This window comes from Zeus faber (assembly GCF_960531495.2).
Source record: "Zeus faber genome assembly, chromosome: 21".
Lineage (NCBI taxonomy): Eukaryota > Metazoa > Chordata > Actinopteri > Zeiformes > Zeidae > Zeus > Zeus faber.
Window position 1 is genome coordinate 7932981 of NC_137208.1, and position 22781 is coordinate 7955761.

General features: G+C 47.9%; 2 protein-coding genes across 2 annotated transcripts; one reads left to right on the forward strand and one right to left on the reverse strand.

Moving 5' to 3' along the window:
* Positions 1–296: 296 nt before the first annotated feature.
* Positions 297–5524, reverse strand: alg12 (ALG12 alpha-1,6-mannosyltransferase; the record flags this gene model as incomplete). Its single annotated transcript, XM_080022558.1, has 9 exons — positions 297–1662; positions 1761–1836; positions 2734–2903; positions 3207–3428; positions 3816–3939; positions 4175–4369; positions 4608–4781; positions 5111–5243; positions 5366–5524. 9 exons carry the CDS (start codon positions 5522–5524, stop codon positions 1440–1442), a joined length of 1476 nt encoding a protein of 491 aa, XP_079878684.1. The 3' UTR covers positions 297–1439.
* Positions 5525–6414: 890 nt separating this feature from the next.
* On the forward strand, positions 6415–12581 carry creld2 (cysteine-rich with EGF-like domains 2). The gene is made up of 10 exons (XM_080022422.1): positions 6415–6575; positions 7232–7314; positions 7494–7604; positions 7823–7914; positions 8358–8534; positions 8678–8776; positions 9899–9982; positions 10931–11026; positions 11675–11815; positions 12123–12581. Exons 1-10 carry the CDS (start codon positions 6459–6461, stop codon positions 12185–12187), a joined length of 1065 nt encoding a protein of 354 aa, XP_079878548.1. The 5' UTR covers positions 6415–6458; the 3' UTR covers positions 12188–12581.
* The last annotated feature ends 10200 nt before the right edge of the window (positions 12582–22781 follow it).

Consider the following 22781-nt stretch of genomic DNA (forward strand, 5'->3'; position numbering starts at 1 on the left):
TCTGTGAGGGAAGCTGTAAAAGATATACACACTGATGGGGTTTGTTCTCAATGCAAAGGCTAGAATATTTAATTCAGTGTCTACTACTGATAAACACTTTGGAGCTGATATGACAAAATTACCAGTCAAAAGTGTATCAGGGAGGGAGGGTTTCTTAGCTGTAGGGGTTGTTGATATTTCTTTGCTGTATATTGGGTGTGTGTGTGTGTGTGTGTGTGTGTGTGTGTGTGTGTGTGTGTGTGTGTGTGTGTGTGTGTGTGTGTGTGTGTGTGTGTGTGTGTGTGTGCTCTCTCCTTGTGCCTTATCCAAAACTACTTCAGGTCAAAGTGCTGTAAATAACTTAAGTTGTGCAAATCAAGTCAGGACTTCTTTCATGATCATTGTTGATTCAAGGTTGTATTGTTTCTGAATGAAAACATGACCCAAATGAAATGCTGTGACTGAAATGTTTATTTTAATTCTTCTAATCGTGAATTTGTGGCTTATGGTACTGTCATTTAGAAATAGATCTTTTTTTACTTGCTAAAATGTTTTTAATGAGATGATGTAAAATAGTCTGTATTTTCAGAATAAGCATTTTGTTTGGTATATACTGTTTGTCTCTTCAGCACAATTTTTACAAAGTTTTTTTTTTTTTTTTCCTCCAGGGGATTAAATTATGGGTTAAATATTTTTGTTCATGGTTGCGTTATGTAATTTTTATATAAATAATGTCTGAAGCTAATTTGAAAAATGTTTTGAGACCAGAACCATGCAATGTTTGTGGTCATTTGTAAATAAAGGTTTTCCCTTATGTAAGACTCTGTGTTTTATAAGTTATAAATACTGTGGATTTTATTCAGAAAGCATGGGTTGCTTATAATTTCACTAATTAGCAAAAACAAAAAACACTTCCGCGCAGTTTGAGTTCATTTGTCTGGTGTGAAAATAACCCAATACAATGAGCATTGGTATGGAACAAAACACATCTATTAACATCCATACAGTTAGAATTATTCTCGGTTATATGGATGAGTATATCGGAAAACAGTTCTTCACTATAATCAAAATAGGTCAATTCCATTTAAAAAATGCAAGGTCATTCACCTTTGGTGCTGAAAATTAACCAGTAAAACAGGTTCAACCATGGTTCAAGCATGGTTTTGGCGCATTGGGACTTCCACTTCCCCCTTGCAGAAAATTTCCTGTACAATGATCTGATCTTGACTCATTTAGGACACATTCCCCGTATTGTCACAGGCAAACTTGGGAGTCTCTAAATCTACAATAAGAAAACTCACTGACCTCTAAAAATAGGTATAACACAGCAGTTCAATTATCATATTTTTCATCATAAAAGTAACCTATACCTTTTCCAAACACTAAATCAGTACTTGATGACCGTTTTCAGCTTCATCCAGTTCAGGGTTGCAAGCTTGTTTCCGCCCTTTTAGGTTTGGTTAATTCTTCCTTTCCATCAGGACAGTTTTCTGCTGTAGCCTCACGATCAGTGGAGGAAAGTGAAATATGTTCACGGCTATGTTGTTGTAACCTTCAACGAAGGCCAAAGGCTGGTGAGTTCCTTGGAGTAGTCCTATCCCCGTGGTGTTGGCCTCCATCAGAAGGTGGGAATACATTTTCATTTCTGGGCTTGCGGGTCTCAAGTCTTCTCGCTTGTCATATCTGTTAGAATATTACAAATGAGTGAAGGACTTCAGCGATTTGGGTCACACGGAAACGTACATGGATGAGTTAAAACTCAAGGGACCTGACTGACTAACCTCCAGTTTCTGTTTTCCTCCAAAAAGCGAGACACTCCTGTCTCAGCAGAGTAGGTATCGATATGAACAAAGACAGCTGTGAAGATAAGAGCGAGGTGTGAAGCGTGGGGTCTGATATACCACAAGACAAAGGATAAAAAATTAAAAAAAAAAAAAAAAAAAAGATTCAACATGTTATCCATACATAAAAGAAAACGTGTTCACACACACACACACACACACACACACACACACACACACACACACACACACACACACACACACACACACACACACACACACACACACACACACACACACACACACACACACACAGAGAGAGAGAAGGAGAACTGGAAATACTTAAGATAACTGCTCCCGCAGAGATTGAGGAATGATGAGGAAAATTATGAGTAGATAAATACTTCAGCAAAATACTTGTAAAGTCAGTCATTAATTCAGTTACTATTTTTCCCCCACTGCATGTTTGGGAGAACACTCTTTTTGAGTTGACATAAGCTACATGTTTTGAGGAAAAACAATAATATTTTGTCTCAATAAATCACCAAAAACTGATAATGTGTGTACATAAATAGTTCTTAAACATATCCTCATTGAAGGCAAAACATGATCCCCGAATGAACAATGTTCATTTGGCCTGCTATGATAATCTGATCACATTTTTGTCTCCATGACGGGAAGTGTTGCCCTCAGCATGAGTCATTCGTTGTACACAACAGTCATAACTGCACTGTTAATAAACATAGAAATGCTTTGATTTTTAAAAATGTTCCTGTGATGAATTGTAATTAATTTAGAGTTTAGACATTTATTTAAATTACTTTACTTTGTAATGCCATAAAATTGAAAATAGTAGTTGTAACGAGTAACCCTTCACCTCAACTCAAACCACTCCGCTTCAGTAAACACGGCGAGTCCGTGAAAAGGGGGGAAAAAACGGCTCCAAATGAAGGGAGCTGAAAGTGAAACAGACCTTCTGTGGCCGGCACCAGCCTGTGTAATTCCTGTATTCCTTTGCCTCCTGGGTAGTTGTGGTGAGACACATAAAGTGAAACACTAGAATAGGCTGCGTTGGCCAAAAGCTGACCGACCACAAGCAGAGAAGCCACTTTGTACATCCAGGACTTGTGGTAGTTGCTCAGGCTAAAAGGAGAAAAGAGTCATTAATGAAAACGTTTTTACAAAGGAGCATAGTTGTCTTTTTGATTATGCCACTGATTATATTATCTACCAACATTGAGCCATTATTGCCAGGAGATCATTTTTTGTTTAAGATTCTTGACATATGGCGAGAACTTTCCAAATGTATGATATTATCAAGAAAGCGGTCAGGGGGAACGTCATGGAAAAAGCTAAATTAGTGTGTGTCCGGTGTAGTTTTTATGTCATAAGTTCTTCAAATTAAATTCCTGCACTGTATACATTTCAAAACATACACTTTCTTACATAAAAGAACAACCACGAGCAGCCACCAGGTTGAGAACCGGGAATGTGTAGATGATGAAGCGGAGCTCCTTGTGTGGAAGCAGCGAGTAGAGGAGGATGAAGCCCAGGGTCGGCAGCAGCAGGAGACGGAGCCGCCTGTCCAGCAGGCCCAGCGGGACGCAGAACAGGGTGCAGCCAAGGGCACGGGGCAGCGCAGAGTAAAAATACCACAGGAAGGGGGAGGTTTACTGGGGGGAAAAGAGTCAAGGTGCAGTGTATACGCAGGGAAATGTGTGACTACCTCTTTCTCAGGAAAATCCAGGGTAAACTTACCTACCTGCTTAACAGACATTGAAATATAAAGGACATACTGTATATCCACCAACTCAATAATCCCCCTTTAATTAATAGAATGCCGACCACAACAGCCCTGAAGCAGAGGTTGTTCGGAGAGGTTATACAAATACTTGATTCTACATTATTGTATACATTACGTCATTGATCAGACGCTTTTGTCCAAAGCAACTTACAATAAGTACATTTGTCACAGCATCAAACCAACTGTACGTCACAGTACACGTCAATATAACAACTGAAACCATATTGACAGTGGACATAACCTGGGAACACTCTTGTAGGTGAAAGGATATTCCCCAACTGGAGCTTTTGTTGAGGATGGTGTTGTACCACAGAACCTGGCCTTCAGGCCACAGCAGCTTCTTCCAGAAGAATGAATCGACAGAAACAGTCAGAGCTGCGAGGGAGACAAAGGCAGAACAAATAGCAGACATGGCATAATTGTGCAGATGACACGAATGTTTTAACAGGACACAGAGCATAAACAAAAAGCTTAAAACACTGTTCATTCCTTCATTTAAATCCATTTAGATGTTTGAATGATGCAAATAATATTTATGCATGACATCATGTGGTTCATCGAGATATATGAGCTTAGTATGTGTGTCCATACAAGTTAATTAGGATCTCACCCAGTGACAAGGCTCCAGCTGGCACAGCATAGTAAAACACCTGCATGAGACCCAGCTTCCCTCTCAGCAGCGACACCAGCAGCATGAGACCCAGGAAGATGCAAAGCTCCGCTCGGAACACAATGATGGCCAAAGCAGAGAGGCCGATGAATGAGGAGTGCTTCTGAGCCATCCACGATGTGCACGCCAACAGAACTGGAAAGGGAGTTTTTTTTTTTTTATAAAATTATAAAGTGTATTTTAATGATGACAAACATAATCTTAACATAACGTCAACCTTAAGGCCACATTATCGTGGGTCATTTGGGTAGACATTTAAATTTGAATGGAAACATGACTCTAGAATCTAAACAGTTTTACAAAATGACAACAATAAGCTAAAAACAATTACAGTCAGACGATAACGTAAATCACTGTGGACTTGGCATTTTACCGATTGGCAATGCAAAAACATTGGGGAGGGTCCTCGTGCTGTAGAACATCAGGTGAAACTGGGAGGCGCACATCAGACAGAAGAGAGCCGCGACCATGGAGCCAAACTGCCGCCTCACCTCCCTCTGCATGTGCCAGAGTGCAGCGACCACGCACGCTCCCAGGCATCCTCGAACTGCAGCAGGCGGACAAAGTACCCGTTATAAATCGCTGTGCAACGCGGGGGAACGACTTGTTCGTCGTCGACAAAACCCTTTTTTTTTTTAAATTTAATTTAATTTTTTTAAATGAGGGGAGTCCAGGGGATTCACTCCGGCAAAGGAGCGGCGGGGATGAGTGAACCTTTGACGCACGGACAAACAATCACCAAAGACCATTTACACGTTCGCATTCCCTCCCAAAAAGTCCTCCCTCATCCCTGCAGCCCATCCTGTGCGTTATCAAACAACCTCGCATCGAACAGGGCGTCGCGGTATTACCGCATAGTGTGAACACGCGAGATACCCATTATCTGTGTGTAGAACTTGGGTAAATCCAGGAGGGCAGACAGGCACACGGCGGGAGAGCAGAGTGCGGATAGGAACAGGGGTCCGAGGAAGGTCCGCGGCACCACACCGGGGAACTCATGGTGGTCGTACTGAGAGAGAGAGAGGGAGAGGGAGAGAAAATGGGCGACGTTGTTTGAACAGCAAGCTACACCTGCACCCGCCTGTGACGGATAACAATACACATAACGATAACAATACACATCTCGCTCACCCTTTCAAAGTCAAATCTGTGGTAAAGAATGTCGTGGACGGCTTGCAGGTTGAAGCTTTCCTCGACTTTGGTGAACGGACAAATAAACAAATGCAGAGAAACGACGGCACTCAACAAAAACAACAGTGGCAGTCCTGAAACCCTCTGTTTTTCCGCCATGACAGCCGGCTCACAATAGCTTCCGGTTTTGGCGGAAGTCAAAATGTAACGCGTTTTTCAACATACTTCAAGTTAATACCGAAACAAAACTGTACTTTCGTCATCATCACAAAGTTGTAGTACCAGTGTTTCAATGTGACTATTTATCGAAATACTTCAACCGCCGCCGTGTTTTTTTCACGTGGGCGATGCTGCGTTCAATTGAACTCGGAAATCGGTCATTCTGGCCCGGCGGTTCCTCCCTCCGAGCTCAATTTGGCCCTGGACTTGCACGGGAAAACACGAACGCCCGCAGCAAACGCGTGTGTGTGTGTGTGTGTGTGTGTGTGTGTGTGTGTGTGTGTTTGGCAAAGCTTGTGAAGCCTACACAACAAAACGCACGTCAACATATGATACAGAGGCGCGCAAGAGTCCGTAAAATCAAAAATAGACCTTTCGACTCCCCAACTTTTCCAAAAAGGGATGTCGGTTTTGTTCCGAGTTCTTACGCCACTGGAATGCAGCATCCGCGTCAGTTAACATTCAAAACAGACGCGTAGTTTTCCTCATTCAAAATTCTAAAGTGATTTTCATATATGTATATACACCTCGGTTCTCCCTGTCACACGCCAGTCTTACGTTTACTTCACATATATTAATATTAATATTCAGCGTCCCTGGATTCCCCACATGGGTCGAGACGGCACCTTTGTCCCGGGCGTGGCGCCTTGTGATTGGCTGTCTATTCGATTGACGTTTCCGCTCGGCCAATCACCGCAAGCCACAATCATACCGACGGACAGACGCGGAAATGTAAAACTGCGCCTTCCTCCCCTCTCGGAACCCGGCATGTAAATCCCACTTTGCAGCTATACGACGCGAATTGAATGGTCAGAACGGTCGGCGGAGAGGTGGCGGAGCCGTGCGGTGCGTGTACGGAGCGAAAGAGCCTAAAATGCTGCGGCTCGTGTCCTGTGCGGCTCTGCTGTTGTTGTGCCTAAACGCCGGAGCCAAGAGAGACTTGAAGAGCGCCTGTTCTACCTGCCAACAGATAACGCACAACTTCAACAAGGTGAGGCGCACTTTAAAATGCACGAGTTGTGTGTTTGGTGGAAGGATACTTCATAAAGGAGATAATAATAATAATTAATAAACCAATAAGAATAAGAGACAAATTGCAATATGCAATGAACCTAAAAATAATCAATGAAACCTCTGTATCATCAGGTCACACTCCTTAAAAAATGGGAAATTGTGCAGGTTTTGCAGACACACACACACACACACTCAAGTCAAATAATATCTGTGCAATTCAGGGGCCTCAGACCACTTGCCCAGTGGCCCCCGGGCCACACAATTTAAGGCGGCCCGTGTTTACAATGCATTGCTAAAATGCTGAGTTAATAATCGAGGCAAATTTACCCAATGTTTTCAGAACATTAAAAAAAAGAATAAAGCAAAGATCCTTATTTTTTATTTTTTATTTTAATGATGACAATATGTATTATTAGGCCTTAACTATCAAAAAAATACACAGGCAGTTTCAGTTTTCCCTTGACGGTTAACATGCAAGGACAGGACAACCTGACCAGTGGCCCCCAGGTCATTTCAGTTGAAGGCCCCTGGTGAAAATGAAGTTGACGTCCCGAACCACGGTTATCGCCTGCTCGGCTTTGAGTTGCAGGTGTCTGTTTGTATATCCGGATTAACCCCGTCTTTACATCCAAGGGCTTTGAGAGGACAGCGAAGCAGAACTTTGGCGGCGGAAACACAGCATGGGAGGAGAGGAAACTGTCCAAGTACGAGACCAGGTGAGACCGGGCGTGGGTCCACAATGCCACAACAAACATTTCATTTGAAGGGTTTATTTGCGTAATGTCGCCAGGTCAGGACTCGGTGATGTTGTTTACCCGCCAGCCAAAGTGTGCCGTGCTTGCCCAAAATCCGATTGACTGCTCTCATGGTGTCGTCCCCCCCCCCCACCGCGCAGTGAGATTCGTCTGATGGAGATCGTGGAGGGACTGTGTGAGAGCAGCAGCTTCGAGTGCAACCGCATGGTAGAAGAGGAGGAAGACCACTTTGAGACCTGGTGGTTCAAGAGGTGTGTGTGTGTGTGTGTGTGTGTGTGTGTGTGCGTGTGCGCGCACGCAGCCAGCTGCAGTGGCAAGTCCGTTCAGAATCTTCCCTATTGGACCCCGAAGAACGCGACTGACCTTTCGTCCAAATGTGCTTCGCGAAATCGACCGACCGATCAGTGGCGGTGTCAAAACTGCGATGGTAAACTTACCTTTGTCGTCTTCCTTCTCTGTTGCAACGCAGAAAAACGAAACATCCCGATCTGCATAAATGGTTCTGCGTCGAGACCATCAAAGTGTGCTGTCCCAAAGGGACTTTCGGAGCTGACTGCAACGGTGAGGACCACGTGTGTTGTTTTTTTTTGGGGGGGGGGTTTACAAAGTTGCCGCCACCGAGTCAAGTGACAGCGCAAGTAACAAATGCAGCGGCGCACACTTGCCTGCCTGTCCAGCGCCATCTAGTGAGAATAATTTCAAGGGAACACTGGCGTTGTTTATTTGGTTAATTTATCTGATAGATGAATGTAAGATAGATGGAAAATATAATGTAAAAAAAAAAAAAAAAAAAAAAATTGGTAAATACACAATAAACCTAGCAGTTTTATTGTACACAGTTAGACATGGCAATCTACACCAAACCTCGGGATTAACCACAGATTTAGCCTCAAAATAAAACAGATAAAATATACAGTCCTGTACAATAGCTTATGAAATAACCAGTTAAGCAGAAAGATGCACTTTAGAAATTGTACAAAATGTTGCCTCTCTCGCCACCGCAGCGTGCGTGGGGGGCTCGGAGAGGCCCTGCCACGGCAACGGGGCGTGCGACGGCGACGGGACCCGGGCGGGCGACGGAAAGTGCAGCTGCCACCGCGGCTACGACGGCGAGCTCTGCCTCGACTGCGACGCCGGCTTCTACGGCGAAGTCAGGAACGACACCTTCGCTCTGTGTACAGGTGCCGCGTTTCCTCCTCCTCCTCCTCCCCCTGCGTCCTCCGACCCCCCTCCACCCGGCGTTTTCCGAGACGTACCGGGGGGAAGCGTCCGTTCCGTGTGAAAGTGAGACCCCCTGTCCCCCTGCCTCCCCTTTCCGCCGCAGAGTGCCACGAGTCGTGTCAGACCTGCTCCGGCGGAACCAACCAGGACTGTGACGAGTGCAAGGCGGGCTGGGAGGAGGACGACCAGGAAGCCTGTGTCGGTGAGAGGCCGCGGCTCGTCCGGGGGTAGGGGAAGGAAAAAATAAAAAATAAAAGCAGAAGCGAGCGATGCTCAGCGCATTGAGCGCTGCCAGGGTCGGGAGGTGCGCCGATACTGTCAGCCCGTTTGGACGTTAATGGATGGTTATGGTATTATTACTTCACTCAACGGATGAACGGCTACGCAGTGTACTCCGAACAGAGATGCCGGGAGTCATGAAAGATGTCGGAATAAATGACAAGTGACTCTGAGATTTCTGTTTTTTCGACACATAGGAGCCTATTAGCCGCTTCTAATAGAGGAAAAATGGATTAAACGTCCATGCTAAAGTGATCGTAATGTTATAGCAGATTGTGTTCTGTGGTACTCTGGTACTGTGCGTATGGAACAATACTTAAAATTTAGAAATTGGGAATTTGTGGTCCATACATGCAAAATGGATGGGTACCATATCTCTGATACCATCAGAGATAAACAGGAAAAATTTAAACAGTATGTTTTTAATATGGGTGGGGGGAAATGGGTCTTAAGGATGTTTTATGTCCGGTTTGTATCCTGCATGGAGGGCTTTACGGAATTGTAGAGAATGCGATCTGATAAGACAAGTGATAAGAATGTTTGCCGGACTGGTAAATACAATATCTCTGGCTGTTTATTCAGTCACCTTGTCTTCCATCAAGGTCACATGAGGGGTTCTTAAATGCTGTATTCCCATTTTGATTGTAAAAAAAAAAAAAAAAAAAAATAAATAATAATAATCATAACATACAATATATGATTCATGTGGAATTGGGGGAATTGCTTCAGCGCTAAGATGCGGAAAAATATGGTGTCTGCTCTTCTACCGATCAGTTTGGGGAAGCAATCCCCCGGCAGGGACATTCATTTTCGGTATTATACCTTTTTGACGCATCACTGCTAATGGCCCGGTGTCTGGGCTGTTTGAGACGTTTATCACGCCGCACAGGGCATATACAGCGTCATAGAGTCCCGTATTTCTTCCTTTAAGAACAGCCGCTCTGTCTCCCGTCTGATGCCTGAGTCAATGACGGCGGCGGGGGGGGGGGGGGTGTAACGCAAACGTCCGTCCAACCCGCTGCACTTTGTTTTGATCCCGTCGCAGATGTGAACGAGTGCTCCGGAGACCCTCCCCCGTGTAAAGAAGACGAGTTCTGCCTCAACACGGACGGCTCGCACTCCTGCAAAGGTAACCGGAGAGACCGCCGACAGCGCGCGGCGGATCGCCCTTCCTGACGAGCGCTCGTTTTGGAGTGGCGGTCTGGTTCTCGCCTGTGCATCGTCTTTCGACAGCACGTCGCCCGATTTACAGCGACATTTTTCATTGATTGTGGACCGAGGACTTCAAACACGGGGCTGGTCCGTCGTGGAGAGCTAGGGCTGTACCCGACTCACAGGTTTGTCGGTTGGGCCCGCCCAAACAAAACGACTGCTCGACTTGGAAGAATTTCAGTCGACTGACGGGTTTCCGACCGAGGATTAGACTCGTCGACTTTCAGGGGGCGGCCCTAGGGAGAGCTATCTTTAAAACCAGAAAACTCTGGCCAAAAGTTTGAAAGTCATAAATCAGCTGTTAATCATTAGCCATAATGTGGCGTGGGGATGGTGTGGTTTGAGCAGCCACACCTGACCTGGATCAAGGTGATTGGGATCAGCGTGGCTGCATACCTGTTGCTCGTTGGTCGGTCCAACGAGAAACAGGTAAAACCCCCATCCCCCACACACACTCAGGAGAGGAGCCCTTGTCATGACACGCCTCCAGCTGCTCCTGGGCTAATTCCAACTGGCCCTCACCCTACAATTAACTGGTGTCTACCACCCCGCCTGAAACACGCCACTTGGGTGGCAGGTGGAAGGTGAAACGGCCACACATACATATAGTCTGAAAAAAAACTTAATCTAGATTGAATTAAAAATTTCCATTTTAGAATGACTTATTTCCTGAGTTCCCCACTGGGATATTGTAAATATTTTAATGAAATCATGGATACCTATATAAACCGTGTGTGTGTGTGTGTGTGTGTGTGTGTGTGTGTGTGTGTGTGTGTGTGTGTGTGTGTGTGTGTGTGTGTGTGTGTGTGTGTGTGTGTGTGTGTGTGTGTGTGTGTGTGTGTGTGTGTGTGTGTGTGTGTGTCAGCCTGCGACCGGGTTTGCGCCGGCTGCACAGGAGCCGGTCCTGACGAGTGCCAGGAGTGTGCCAGCGGCTACCAGGATGAAGAGGGCACCTGCACAGGTAAACAAAGAGACGCTTAACTACCGCACACTAGTACTATGGATGGACAATGGTGATCTTATTGGAGAGTGTGTGTGTACACTGTTGCATGAAAATAATTAATCACATTCCCTTATCTTCTTAATTTAAAGCTCCCTTATCAGAATCATAATAGGTTTATTTATATGTTAAGAATGTGTTTATTATGTGAGAAATATACTATGAGGAAAAACTATTTACAATTTATCAAAACAATAAAAGAAAATGGAACAAAAGGCAATTTTTTTTGCCTAAAACAAAACAGGAATGGTGAAATAGCATATATAAATATACTTATCCTTTGATATATTTATCCAAGTGTCCCAATAGAAATGGGAAATCTGTCTAACGTGGGTCTTTCCAGAAACATTGATTCAGTGTTGCAGAAAACCGTATCCGCCCTATAATTCTCAGAACCCCTCCCGTAGACACTGCTCAGTGGGGAAACCAGCACAGGGGAGAGGTTCTGGGTAAATTCTGGAAAGCCATTATCTCCCTCAACAACAACTCACAAACGTGTTTAGTGGACCTTGTAGGACGGCATGAAATAGCTTTGGACTTCATCTAAGTCCAAATGAAAGCCTTATCAGTGGTGCGGCCGTGTCACCGTGCTCCGCCGTGCGTCGCCAGATATTGACGAGTGTTCCCGGCCCGAGCCCGCCTGCACGCAGCCGCACCAGGACTGTGTCAACACCGGCGGCAGCTTCCTGTGCGTCTGTGCCGGTGGCTACGAGGAGCAGGACGGAGGTTGTGTTGAAACACCGCAGCCCGGTAGGGTCCACACGCCGCTTTAACTGCATGAATAGAAAGAAACGCAATTCAACCCCAGTTGGAAGAGTGTGTGTGTGTGTGTGTGTGTGTGTGTGTGTGTGTGTGTGTGTGTGTGTGTGTGTGTGTGTGTGTGTGTGTGTGTGTGTGTGTGTGTGTGTGTGTGTGTGTGTGTGTGTGTTGTTTTCCCTATAATAAATTGGAATGCGTGAGAAAAGAGATTATATTATAATATTCTATTTTGTTTTCATACAAATGCGTACACAAAAGCATGATCATATTATTTATTGTGTTATCCTCTTTCCATTAGAAGGGGAAGAGGAAGAGCCAGAAGTAGTGGACGCGCAAAACCCACAGGAGCACGAGGACCTTTGATTTTAACATGAGGACCAATAGGAGGCCACCAGGAAGACCTGCAGGAAGTTCTACTGCCCTCCACCCCCCCAAGCTTGGTGCAGCTGTTTGCTTACATCGTGTTGCCTGGGTGAAACGCCTCCTTTTTAAACATTTTGACTATTTAAACAATCCAGCACTTACTGTACCGTCCCTCCGAAGCTGCCGAGACAGACTTTTCTGACCTGTGGATCATGGACAAGAGGATAAACCAGAGACAGTTGGGGTTGCTCGGTCACCGTTGCATCTCTGTGCTCAACCCATCAAACCGCCACTTATTGTCTCTCTTTGTCATCTAGTTTTAATAATTATTGTTTTGTTTTTTTTTTTTTTGTTTTTTTTTTCCTTTTTTGTTCAATAAAAATCGAGTGATGCATTTGAATTGTTCTCGTGATGTCAGAGGAGCGGGCGTAGTCGTGCCAGAGCTGCCCTGCAGCGCCGGGCGGCGACCACCAGGTGTCGCCCTCGTCCCGTCAGCTGACATCAGAGGCTTGACTTCCTGGAAGGGCCGGACGCCAACGACGTCCGCCTTCGGGTCAACCCTGGAGACTTTGATGCCTTTGTTCCCCCCCGGCGTGTCCCATCACCCCCCCCGGGCGGCGTGCGTGCGTGCGTGCGGGGTTCCTAACCCCGCGAACGAATGTTTGGGGACGTCGGCGCTTCTCATCGTCTGTGCACTAGATAGTCGGGCTGATTTGACTTATCTCCCCCGCCAGCCCGCGCTCACGCCCGGCCTGGCCTCTCGCGGTGAAATTACCTGCAGGTGTTTTCCATTAGCCGTGACATTACTTATTCTATTCACCATGCTGCCGCGTAACCGCCCGGCACATCATCCGTGACTGGTCGTGCTGGGGGGGAAGCTTAACTGGAAACATCTATTTCCTCTTGGTTTTTGTTCTTTTTTTTTTTTCTTTTCCTCCCGCGGCCTGAGCGCGCTGCGTGATTGCTTGTTCTTTCTGGAAGCCCCCCCCCCCCTCGCATCAAAGGCATGTTCCGCTCCCCCGACCGGAGTCACCCTCGCGGTGATCTGCTTCTGCTTCCCCGGCTTCCTGCGCGATGATGTCAGCGCCGCGACGACGACCCGACGGGCCCCGCGGAGCTGCCGGGTCCGGGCCTGCCCCGGCCTGCGCTGGGGCCGGGCCGGGCTGCGGTCGCATGGAAAAGCACCGCGACCTCCCAAGAGACACGCGCGCACACACAGCCATCAGCCCCCTCCATCCCACTTCCCCACCTCCCTCGTTAATATTCAGGGTTTTCTTGAGATTATTTCTGTACATACTCATGTAGGTATATAAAGAGAGGCCCAGCCAGCCCGACTAGATCACATCAAGATATTTTTAGACGTTCGAATTTCCCTCCGAATGTCATTATGAGAGTTAAGATCAATCTCATGTTAAATGGGAGTAAGCGTTTGAAGCAAGGATATTCAAATCAAACATTTGGAGAGTCTTGCACGGGTTAAGCCCCTCCACGTTTCAAATGCACTCACAGGGCAGAGCAGAGGTTTTCAATGCCAACCGGACAATAGTCCAAACTGCTGCAACAGACACGTGGTTTTAATCGGCTCCCTGTGAGCAGGACACCCGGGTTGACGCGACGCGCGTTGAAGTTCCGGACGTTGGCGCGTCGATAGACAGGAGCATCCGTATATCGTTCTGTCATTTCATATCCCTCATTCATATCCCATTGAGAATCCAAAATCATTAGTTTTGGGGTTTTTTCCCCCGCACGGGGGGCCGTGAAATGTTGTGAGTGTGGGGATCGCTCCGCGGGGACCACTGCGACCGCTCCAGAGGTGAGAACCCCCACGCTCCCCACCGCGGGGGTGCCCCGCCACTCCAGCACCGCCCCAAGCCGGCCTCCGATGCGAAGGACGGGGCCCGGCGCGCCCCTGCCGGCCTGCCGTGTGGGGGGGCATGGACTCTCCATGCTGCTTTCAGTGCTTTCTACTCTTTTTGTTTTCCCCCGACTAGCTGGAAACGCGGCCACGCCCCCTTCCCGGCGCGTCTCGTGACGTTGAACGTGATGCACTAGAAAAAAAGGAAAGGCGTACTCGTTAAATGGGAACGGAGTCAATCGTCAAGTTTTAAGCGGGTTCAAAACACACACATACGCACTCATTTATATGGACGCCTTTGCTACTAGCGGCTGGAAATGTCGCCGCCAATCCTTTACGCAGGAGCTATTTTGGCGCTGATCTCTCCTTTCTACCTTACTTTTTTTTTTTTTTTTTTCATCCAGCGCCCATCCGATTTGGTATGGCATTTCTTAGCCCTCGCTACTAAAGCGCTGTTTTACCGAGGGGGAGAGGTGCGGCGTGGTCCCCGACAGTCTCGCGCGTGGAGCTTTTTCGGGGGGCTGCGTCTGCTGGGAAACGGCGGCGGTTTCCCGCCCTCGACACCTCGGCGACTCGCCGGCGAAATCGAGCTCGGGAGGAATGCGGTCGAGTCACGGCAGGCCCAGCGGGCCCGAGCGCGCGCGCGCGCGGACGTCGGGGACGCGGGCGATGCTTTTGGCTGGAGAGGTCCACGTCTTCCATGTATCGCGAGTATTTTCCCAGGAGCATGAATGCGGCGCCGTGAAAAACCAGAGTTTCATTGTTTTCTTTGTAGCCTGCACGTTTCGCCTTCTCGTTTTTTTTTTTTTTATGCGATGCTGCGGGGAAGCCCTGTTATGATTTCCAAATGTCAGACATCAAGGAGCTGCTTGTTTATTTATCCGCCGGCGCATTGCGTGTGCGCCGGCGCGCGCGCACGCACACGGCCTTTGAGGATGTGTCAACGCCTGGCGGTGGCGGTGGCGGCGGCGGCGGCGGCATGCGCGTCCCAGCGTACGCGTGCGCGCTCCGCGGTTACGAGGGCCACTGGCCTTTCTTTCTTCCGACTTTATAGTGGTCGGCCCCTGCCAGTAAAGCTCAGCTGCGGCCCACATGGTCTGGATGTGGCGGGGTGACCCTGAGGACAGCCGGGAGGTCAGCCGGTGCGGGAGGAAGCCCCAAACTTGCCTCGAAACGCCGCTCCACGGCTTCTCGGGCTCCTCTGCACCCACGTTCGGAGGGCCCGTAAAATCTCCACCGGTATCCTTTTTTGTCCCCCCCCCCCAAAAAAAAGAACATTTCCAGCGCGTGGCACATTCCGACTCGTAGGTTATTCTCATTCATGACTGGACCGCTCGGCCCCTCCTGGATCTGTTTAATTTTTAATCCGTGAGGCTGTATTGCGTGATATGTATTGCGTGGAATATGCGATTGCACCTGCATGCGTCAGCACGGCCGGCAGCATTTAAAGATATATTGCTGCGCTTACCTGGCGCCGCATTAAGCGAAATTCAAGGAAATGGCGATGGAGGTCAGCAAAAATCTGCTGCAACCCCCACCCGCCCCCCTTCCCTAATGCTCTCTTCCTGGAAATGATTAAACTTCTACCTACGGTGGCTGAGAGGTGACAAAAAAAAGCGTGGGGTTGCTCAGACTGAATCAGTTTGCAAACACTTGCCGGTGCAAACGCAGGCGTGATAACTCTGCCCCTCATGTGGTTTAGTTTTGTTGTGCACAAAACATTGTGAATGATGAATAATAAATGTAAAAGAAAAAAAGTATTTGAATGTTTCCTCCATGTCAAAAGTTTGTTTTTTTCTGCTGATTGGCTGAGAGAAGACAGATGGTTCCAGCAGTGACCCAGGAGGACGTCCTCCCATTGTCCTGACCCGGATTCCTGCTATTGTTCATTCTTCCATCTTCCTCCTCCTTCTCTTCTTCCCCCTCCTCCTCCTCCTCCTCCTCCTCCTCCTCCTCCTCCTCCTCCTCCCCTTCTTCCTCCTCTTCCTGCTCCTCCTCATCCTCCCCCTCTTCCTCCTCGTCCTCTTCCTACTTCTCATCTTCCTACTTCTCATCTTCCTCCTCCTCCTCCCCCTCCTCCTCCTCTTCTTCCTCCTCCTCCTCCCCCTCCTCCTCCTTCTCCTCCTCCTCCTCCTCCTCCTCCTCCTCCTCCTCCTCCTCCTCTTCTTCCTCCTCTTCCTGCTCCTCCTCATCCTCCCCCTCTTCCTCCTCGTCCTCTTCCTTCTCCTCCTCTTCTTCCTCCTCCCACTCCTCTTCCTACTTCTCATCTTCCTACTTCTCATCTTCCTCCTCCTCCTCCTCCTCCTCCTCACCCTCGTCCTGTGAGCAGCTAGGGGCTCAGGGCTGATGTTTCTCCGGAGCCATCTTTGCACAACAGCCATCTTTGTTCCGCTCTTCAGTCGGCGGGATGTGAGCTTATCATAACACCGAGGTGCTTCCAACCCGAAGCCAGATGTGGCGGCATGTGCTTTTGTTCAGCCGTCAGCGGGGCCCTCGCCGCTCTCTGATGTCGGGCCCTCCTTAAACTCGGATCCCCGCTCTGATGCGGTCGGACCCTCCTTCCTCTCGCCCAGCTGGACGCGCCACCACAGGCGATTAGGCCCGACAAATTGGAATCCCCGCAGCGCAGAGCCCGCGCTGGAATTCATTTGAGGTTTTGTTGATTAGGGCGGCGTCGGTGAGATCACGGCACGGACACGGGCCCTCGCAGTCCGACGGCTTTTTATCAAACGCAGACTTCGCTGGAAGGTAAAAAAATAATAATAATAAAAGCTGGGTGCGGAGGACGGGGGCGGCCCGGCGCGTGCATGCGCGGAGCAGCTGCAGCCCTGCGGTTGAGAAAAGGGAAATTGGGAAACCCCGTTACGTGAGACGCAGCCATATCTGCGTGACCTTCTGAACCCCGGCCGCCGATCTGCGCCGCAGATGCACCCGACGTATGTTAATTTTCGTCACCGGGCTGCGTCGGGGGGAACCGCGCGGGACAGGGATGCACACTTCCACGGTAGAGACCACGCATCAGAAGGGAAGTATCTTGTGTATCTAAGTGTCCATGCTTCCTTCAAGCGAGAACCTTTCCAAGAATCAAACCGATGCTATCGCACAGCGGCCCGGGAGGAGTAATCCACGCCCCCGATTTTCCCACGCCTGGACGACTGTGACGCCCTCCTTTCTGGCACCAACCAAATGTCACTCTCTCGCCTCCAACTAGTTCAGACCGCAGCGGCTCGACCTCTCACCGGTTCCAAAAGACGACATCACATCACCCCGATCCTGGCTTCTCCGTTGGCTCCCTGCTCGGTTCAGAATCCATTTTAAGATTTTGATTGATCACTTTTGGGACACGTCTGGGTCTGACCCCGAGCTACATAACACAATATGTTGACCCCCACACGAGCCAGTGCGCAGCCCCAGATCCTCAGGCGGGCGGGGCCCAAAGTCTAGACTCAAAAGTAAGGGTGACCGCGCACTTTTCTGTCGGGGCCCCTCGGCTTTGGAACGACCTGCCCGAGGAGATTCAGCAGAGTCAGCGACTTCTTTTAAATCTCTTCTCAAAAGCCATTTTTATAGATCTGCTTTTATGCGATGTCGCCCCCCTTTCTTTATTTACTTATTTTTTACTTATTTATTTATTTATTTAAAGTTTTTCCTTCTATTTATTTATTTTTTGCCTCTTTATCCACTTTTACAGTTCAGTGAATGATTTTAATTCCTGTTTAATAACGTTCCTTTGCCTTTGAAATTCATGATTTGAACACTATTTCATCCGTCTAATCTCTTTGTAAACTGTGGTTTTAAAGGTGCAATATAAATAAAGCTATTGTTATTATTATTATTATTATTATTATTTGGATGCTTCGATTCACCGGCCAATCTAAATTGACAAATCTTCATACTTATTTATTAGTTCAGGTAATTTAACATCTTCCTGTTATTTTCTTTCCGCTGTTCAGACTTGACTGAAGAAAATCAACCTTCTCTGGTTCTGTCGAAGTTTCCTTGAGCAACTCCCCAAACTCCCGGCAGCACGTCCCCCGTCGTACGTCGTTGTGGATAAGAGCGCCGCCTGACCGCTCCGCCTGTGCCGCGGCGGGGTTGGTATTTGGGGGAACAATGCCAGTCCGGGAACCAGCGTTGTGCTTTATCACCTCCGCGGGCCCGGGTTAAAATTAGGAAATGGGCCGGAGTGCGGAGGTCGAGCCTGATAGGAGCGGTTAGATCCGGGGAAAGCTCAGCCGACTCCCGGGCTGAGAAGCCACGGACCGTAAAAAATGCAAAACAAAGATCATTTTTGTCACGTCATGTCTAGCGTGGTACGGACGTTTTTCGGTCAAGCAGGAAAACGACGGTCGCGGATTCCGCCTTGCGTGCAAACTTTATTCCGATCGATAAGACGATCAAGTAAGGCTGCTGCGCGGAACATAATAATCCGGAATAGTAATCAACATGGACGTCCGTCCGTGGGAGATTTAACGGAGATGAGTTGAGTCTGAAACAAACCGGGAGGGGAAGGTAATGTGAGTCTAAAATATTTATTTCACGGTCGGCCCAAAGCGTCATATCCATGATAGCATGGCCACGAACCCAATAACACCAGGGCTTTCTTGTCCTTGGCAATTTCAAAAATTCTCAATTATTTACGGTTAATAATACGAGGGAAAATTCTTCAGAAAAGCATTTTATCCGCCGCGTGTGTTTGGCCCAACCCCTGTGAGTCAGCACTCCGCGTGGCGCCGGGCCAGCGGGTTGGCGGCGCTCCCCTTCGGTGGAAAGAAGGGAAGGGACGTGTTTATGTTCTTTGGAAGAGAGTGAATCTCGGGTTACGGGACGATTCCGTGCGGCCCTCCGGCCCCCGCCCTCCGAGCGGATCGGGGGGGCGGGGGGGGGGGGTCACTTGAGACGGAGCGTATGCCGACGTGTGACGTCACGGGTCGCGTGAACTTCTCCGAGGCGCCACGCAGCACACCCAGATTGCGGAGGGAAAGGGAGACGATGGTGAATCAAACGCCGCGGTCTCCGTGAGGTCAGCCGGTTGGAGGTCTGTATCACAGCGGGGACGGAGCTGGTTTTTTTTTCGAAGAGGAACCCTCGTTCTGTAGCTCCTGGTGAGCGGAGTGGGCGGGGCCACGGGTGGTTTTCTTGGCCGTTCTGACCGGTTGCCACCGGTGTGTGATTCCATCACTGCCGGCGATTTTTGGATGATCTATTGACGGTGACGCGTTTTTTTTAACGGCGCTACCTGCTCGTTGTCCGTGGCACCGCGCCGTGTGCAGGTCATGCGTCGCTCAGGCTCGGTTTTCCATCGGGGGAGAAGTTTCGACTTCAGATTCTAACCAAGTTTGGGGTTTTTTTTCTTCCCCACCGTGAGACAATGTACTGACTCAGTGACACAGACCTGACTCAGTGGCAAGTTTCTCAGGAGGGTTGGCAGATGACGGAGGGATGGATGGATGGAGGGAGGGAGGGAGGGAGGGATGGAGGGAGGATGGGAGGGAGGGAGGGAGGGAGGGAGGGGCGGAGGGAGGGAGGGAGGGAGGGAGCGGTGCTGGCTGGCACACTGTCTATTTTACAGAGAGATCTGCAGACAGACAGGATGGATTGATGTTACCTCACTACTCTTTGATGTGTGTGTGTGTGTGTGTGTGTGTGTGTGTGTGTGTGTGTGTGCGTGCACGTGCGTCCGTGTCTGGCCTGTGATCTCTCACGTGCATCAGGAATGAGATGAGATGGCGAGGGCGACTTTGATCTCCTTTCTTTTTTTTTTTTTTTTAAGAAGTTGCTGTTGTCCTCTCCCATGGATTTAATTTCTTCGATTTCCACGCACGGTTTCTGCAGAGCGATGGGCCAGGTGATATAGCAAGGCCCCCATTTAGACCTTGTTTAAAATGCATTCCACCTGTATTATCAATCGCTGCCTTGTATCTGTTCTGGAATTTTCAGTTTGGGCTGGGAACACGTCTGGTTTGGAATGTTTCATCCTCTGCCTTATTAAAGGGCTCTAACGTTTGCCCCATTGGAAATGCATTTAATCACAGTGAGAAGCTGCATGGTAAGAGTAGAGTGGTAAGTTTCTCGGCAGTAAAGCGTTTTGTGAGGTCGTGCTTTGAACAGTTATAAATGACGGGAACCAGCATTTTAATGAGGGACGGGTCGAAAAACACGGAACCTATACTTTAATTATTTGCAGTACCGTTTACAGTCCGTGAAGTTATCCATTTGACTGGGTTGGTCCCCTTCACAAATTTGAGACGTAACACCGGTTGCTCCGCCGGGTCTCTGAATTTTATTTTCAGTGCCCATAGTTTACACTCCACTCATTGAGGCAACGCAGACCCAGATTAATGAGCCGCAGACAACAGCGTGACCCAGTCGAAAGCCGGTCGGCTGAAAGGGCCGCCAGTCAGCATTGTTAACCTGCTATAACACCTGCAGTAAGATAATACGGCGGCTGCCTCCAAATGAAAGGCGCGCCGCCCTCGCGCCGTTGGCCTGAACTTCAAAGCGCAAAATATTTCCCCAAATTCTTGCCCGTAAAAACTCAGGTGGAAATGGGATCCAGCGCTCCCCTCTCCCTGTGGCGGTTCGTCGCCACGGCGACGGGCTGTTGACAGCCGAGGTCAAAGACAAATCCCGGAGGGGCGGGAGCGAGAGGAGTCCGGGCCCCGATGGTGAGGTCGGCCCTGAATTATTGCAGAATACCAACAAATAGCATGAAATAAATGAGTAACTTTGGACGTTTTCCAGACACTCGGGTGGGCACGGTGTTTCGGTATGAACCTTTTTTAAAAACATTTCCTCAGAGGCTGCTCTTTTCATCTTGGCGTCAGGGGAAATAGCGCAGAGTGAGAGTTTACTGAGTGCGGATCGGTGGAGCCGATTCTTCCCATAAAGTCCTGAACACTTGGAGAAGAGCGTCAGCCAAGCACATAGAATATCACTGGATGGAACTTCTGCAGAAACCCTGCGGTTTGGTAAATCACTTCCTGAGATGTATTACTATTGTTATTGCTCCTGTTATTCCTCCGGTTTCTTCTTCTTCAGCCTTTTTGAGTCTGATTTTTTGGGGGCCTGAAGGTACTCGAAAACTCACGAAACTCTGCGCACTCGTCAGTCCCGGTGAGGCGTTCGACGTTCTATGGGTCCCCGTGCACGGGCGTGGCAAAATGGCCGCTAGTGCAAAAAATAAAAAAATGTATCCATACTATTCACTCTTTGTTCAGGAAAACTCACGAAATGTAACATCACAAGACTTACAAAAAAAAAAGATATCCGCTCCGCGACGGAAATCCAACAGGAAGTCGGCCATATTTAATTAAAGGTGCCATTGTAGTCACTTTTCGGTCGTTTTCATGCTTTGCACTTTCACGACCTCCTCCGAGGCGACTTACCGGATCGACCTCAAACTTGCAGGGCGTCCACAAGACACCTTCACCATTAGAAGTTGTGAAAAGCTTGACTTTCCGTCCCGCGGGCGCGGGCAGGCAAGAAGGCAGTGTTTACGTGGCTATTTATTATTATTTTTTTTTTGTCACTCCTCGGCCATTCTCATGCCGCGCACGTTCGCAGACTCCTCCTCGGCGATTTCAAACTCGCGCGTGGAGGACCATCACTGCATGCAGGACCATCACTGCATGCAGCTTTAATTCACGTTTCTACTTGAGAGAAAGTCATGTTTTTGTTATGTCACTGATGCCACCAATACAAACAAATGTGCAACATTTGAGAAGCACATGTCACATGACGTAACTTGGCAGTCCCGTAACTCTCAGCAGATGTTATGTAAGCTTTGGCCTTGCACGTCTTCCATGTGACTTTTATCTTATCCAGCTTTTATTGGGTAGTTCGGTCGTGGCATTTCTTTTTTTTTTTTTTTTTTTTCCCCCCGACAATAGTTCAAAGAGACACGTCTGCATTAAAGCGAACAGTGAGTCTATCACAACAATAACAAGCGTGGACGTGGATATTAAAAACAGGCTCCTGACTCTGTCGTCCTCCGTGGAACTCATTTCCTGAGTCCCGTATCACTTCCTCGGCCTTTGTTTATACCCATGGATCCTGAATTCGGGCCAGAGGGCTGAGTGGATCTGAGCCGAGGAGATCCCAGGTTATTCCAGGTTGTTCCATGATGATCCCCGCCCCCTCCAAACAAATGATTCCCATTTGTACGGTACCATTTCAAGTTTAGGTTTAAAGGCTGTTGTTTTGACCCTCAGTTGACCCTTTTCAGGGAGAGAGAGACGCCGTTTTTCTGAGGTTTAGGATTTTTCTGCTTTTTTTTATGTCAATTACAGCTTTTTTCATACAATTTATTATAATTAATCTGATATACTGATTTAATATTATATATATTATATGATATCATAATATGTAAAATGTATACTAATTATAATGATAATATTTATCATTTTAAATAAATATGATAATATTTTCTTTGTATATAATACAAGAATACAGAGATTGAGATAGCACAAAAATAAGAAAAACTACCATCAAAATCTCCTCTGAAGTAATAGACAACAGCACAACAAAACCAACTTATAAGCGGGAAAAGAAAACAAGAAAATAAACGCAACTTTTTTTTTTTTTTTGCCTTTTGCAAACATGTGTTATTTTTATTTTTTATTTTATTTTCAATGAATTCCAATTTTTACACCAACGGAGGAGTGAAAGAGTGAGATTATCCGAAGGTCAGGTTTTGTCGGAGGAGGAAAGAGTCAATGGCACCGAAGGCTATACTGA

Excerpts from the sequence above, each read along its gene's own strand:
- creld2 (XM_080022422.1), top strand. The coding sequence starts at position 6,459 with ATGCTGCGGCTCGTGTCCTGTGCGGCTCTGCTGTTGTTGTGCCTAAAC. Across the intron at positions 9,983-10,930 it reads CGGCTCGCACTCCTGCAAAG|CCTGCGACCGGGTTTGCGCC; the intron begins GTAACCGGAGAG and ends TGTGTGTGTCAG. Across the intron at positions 11,816-12,122 it reads TGTTGAAACACCGCAGCCCG|AAGGGGAAGAGGAAGAGCCA; the intron begins GTAGGGTCCACA and ends TCTTTCCATTAG.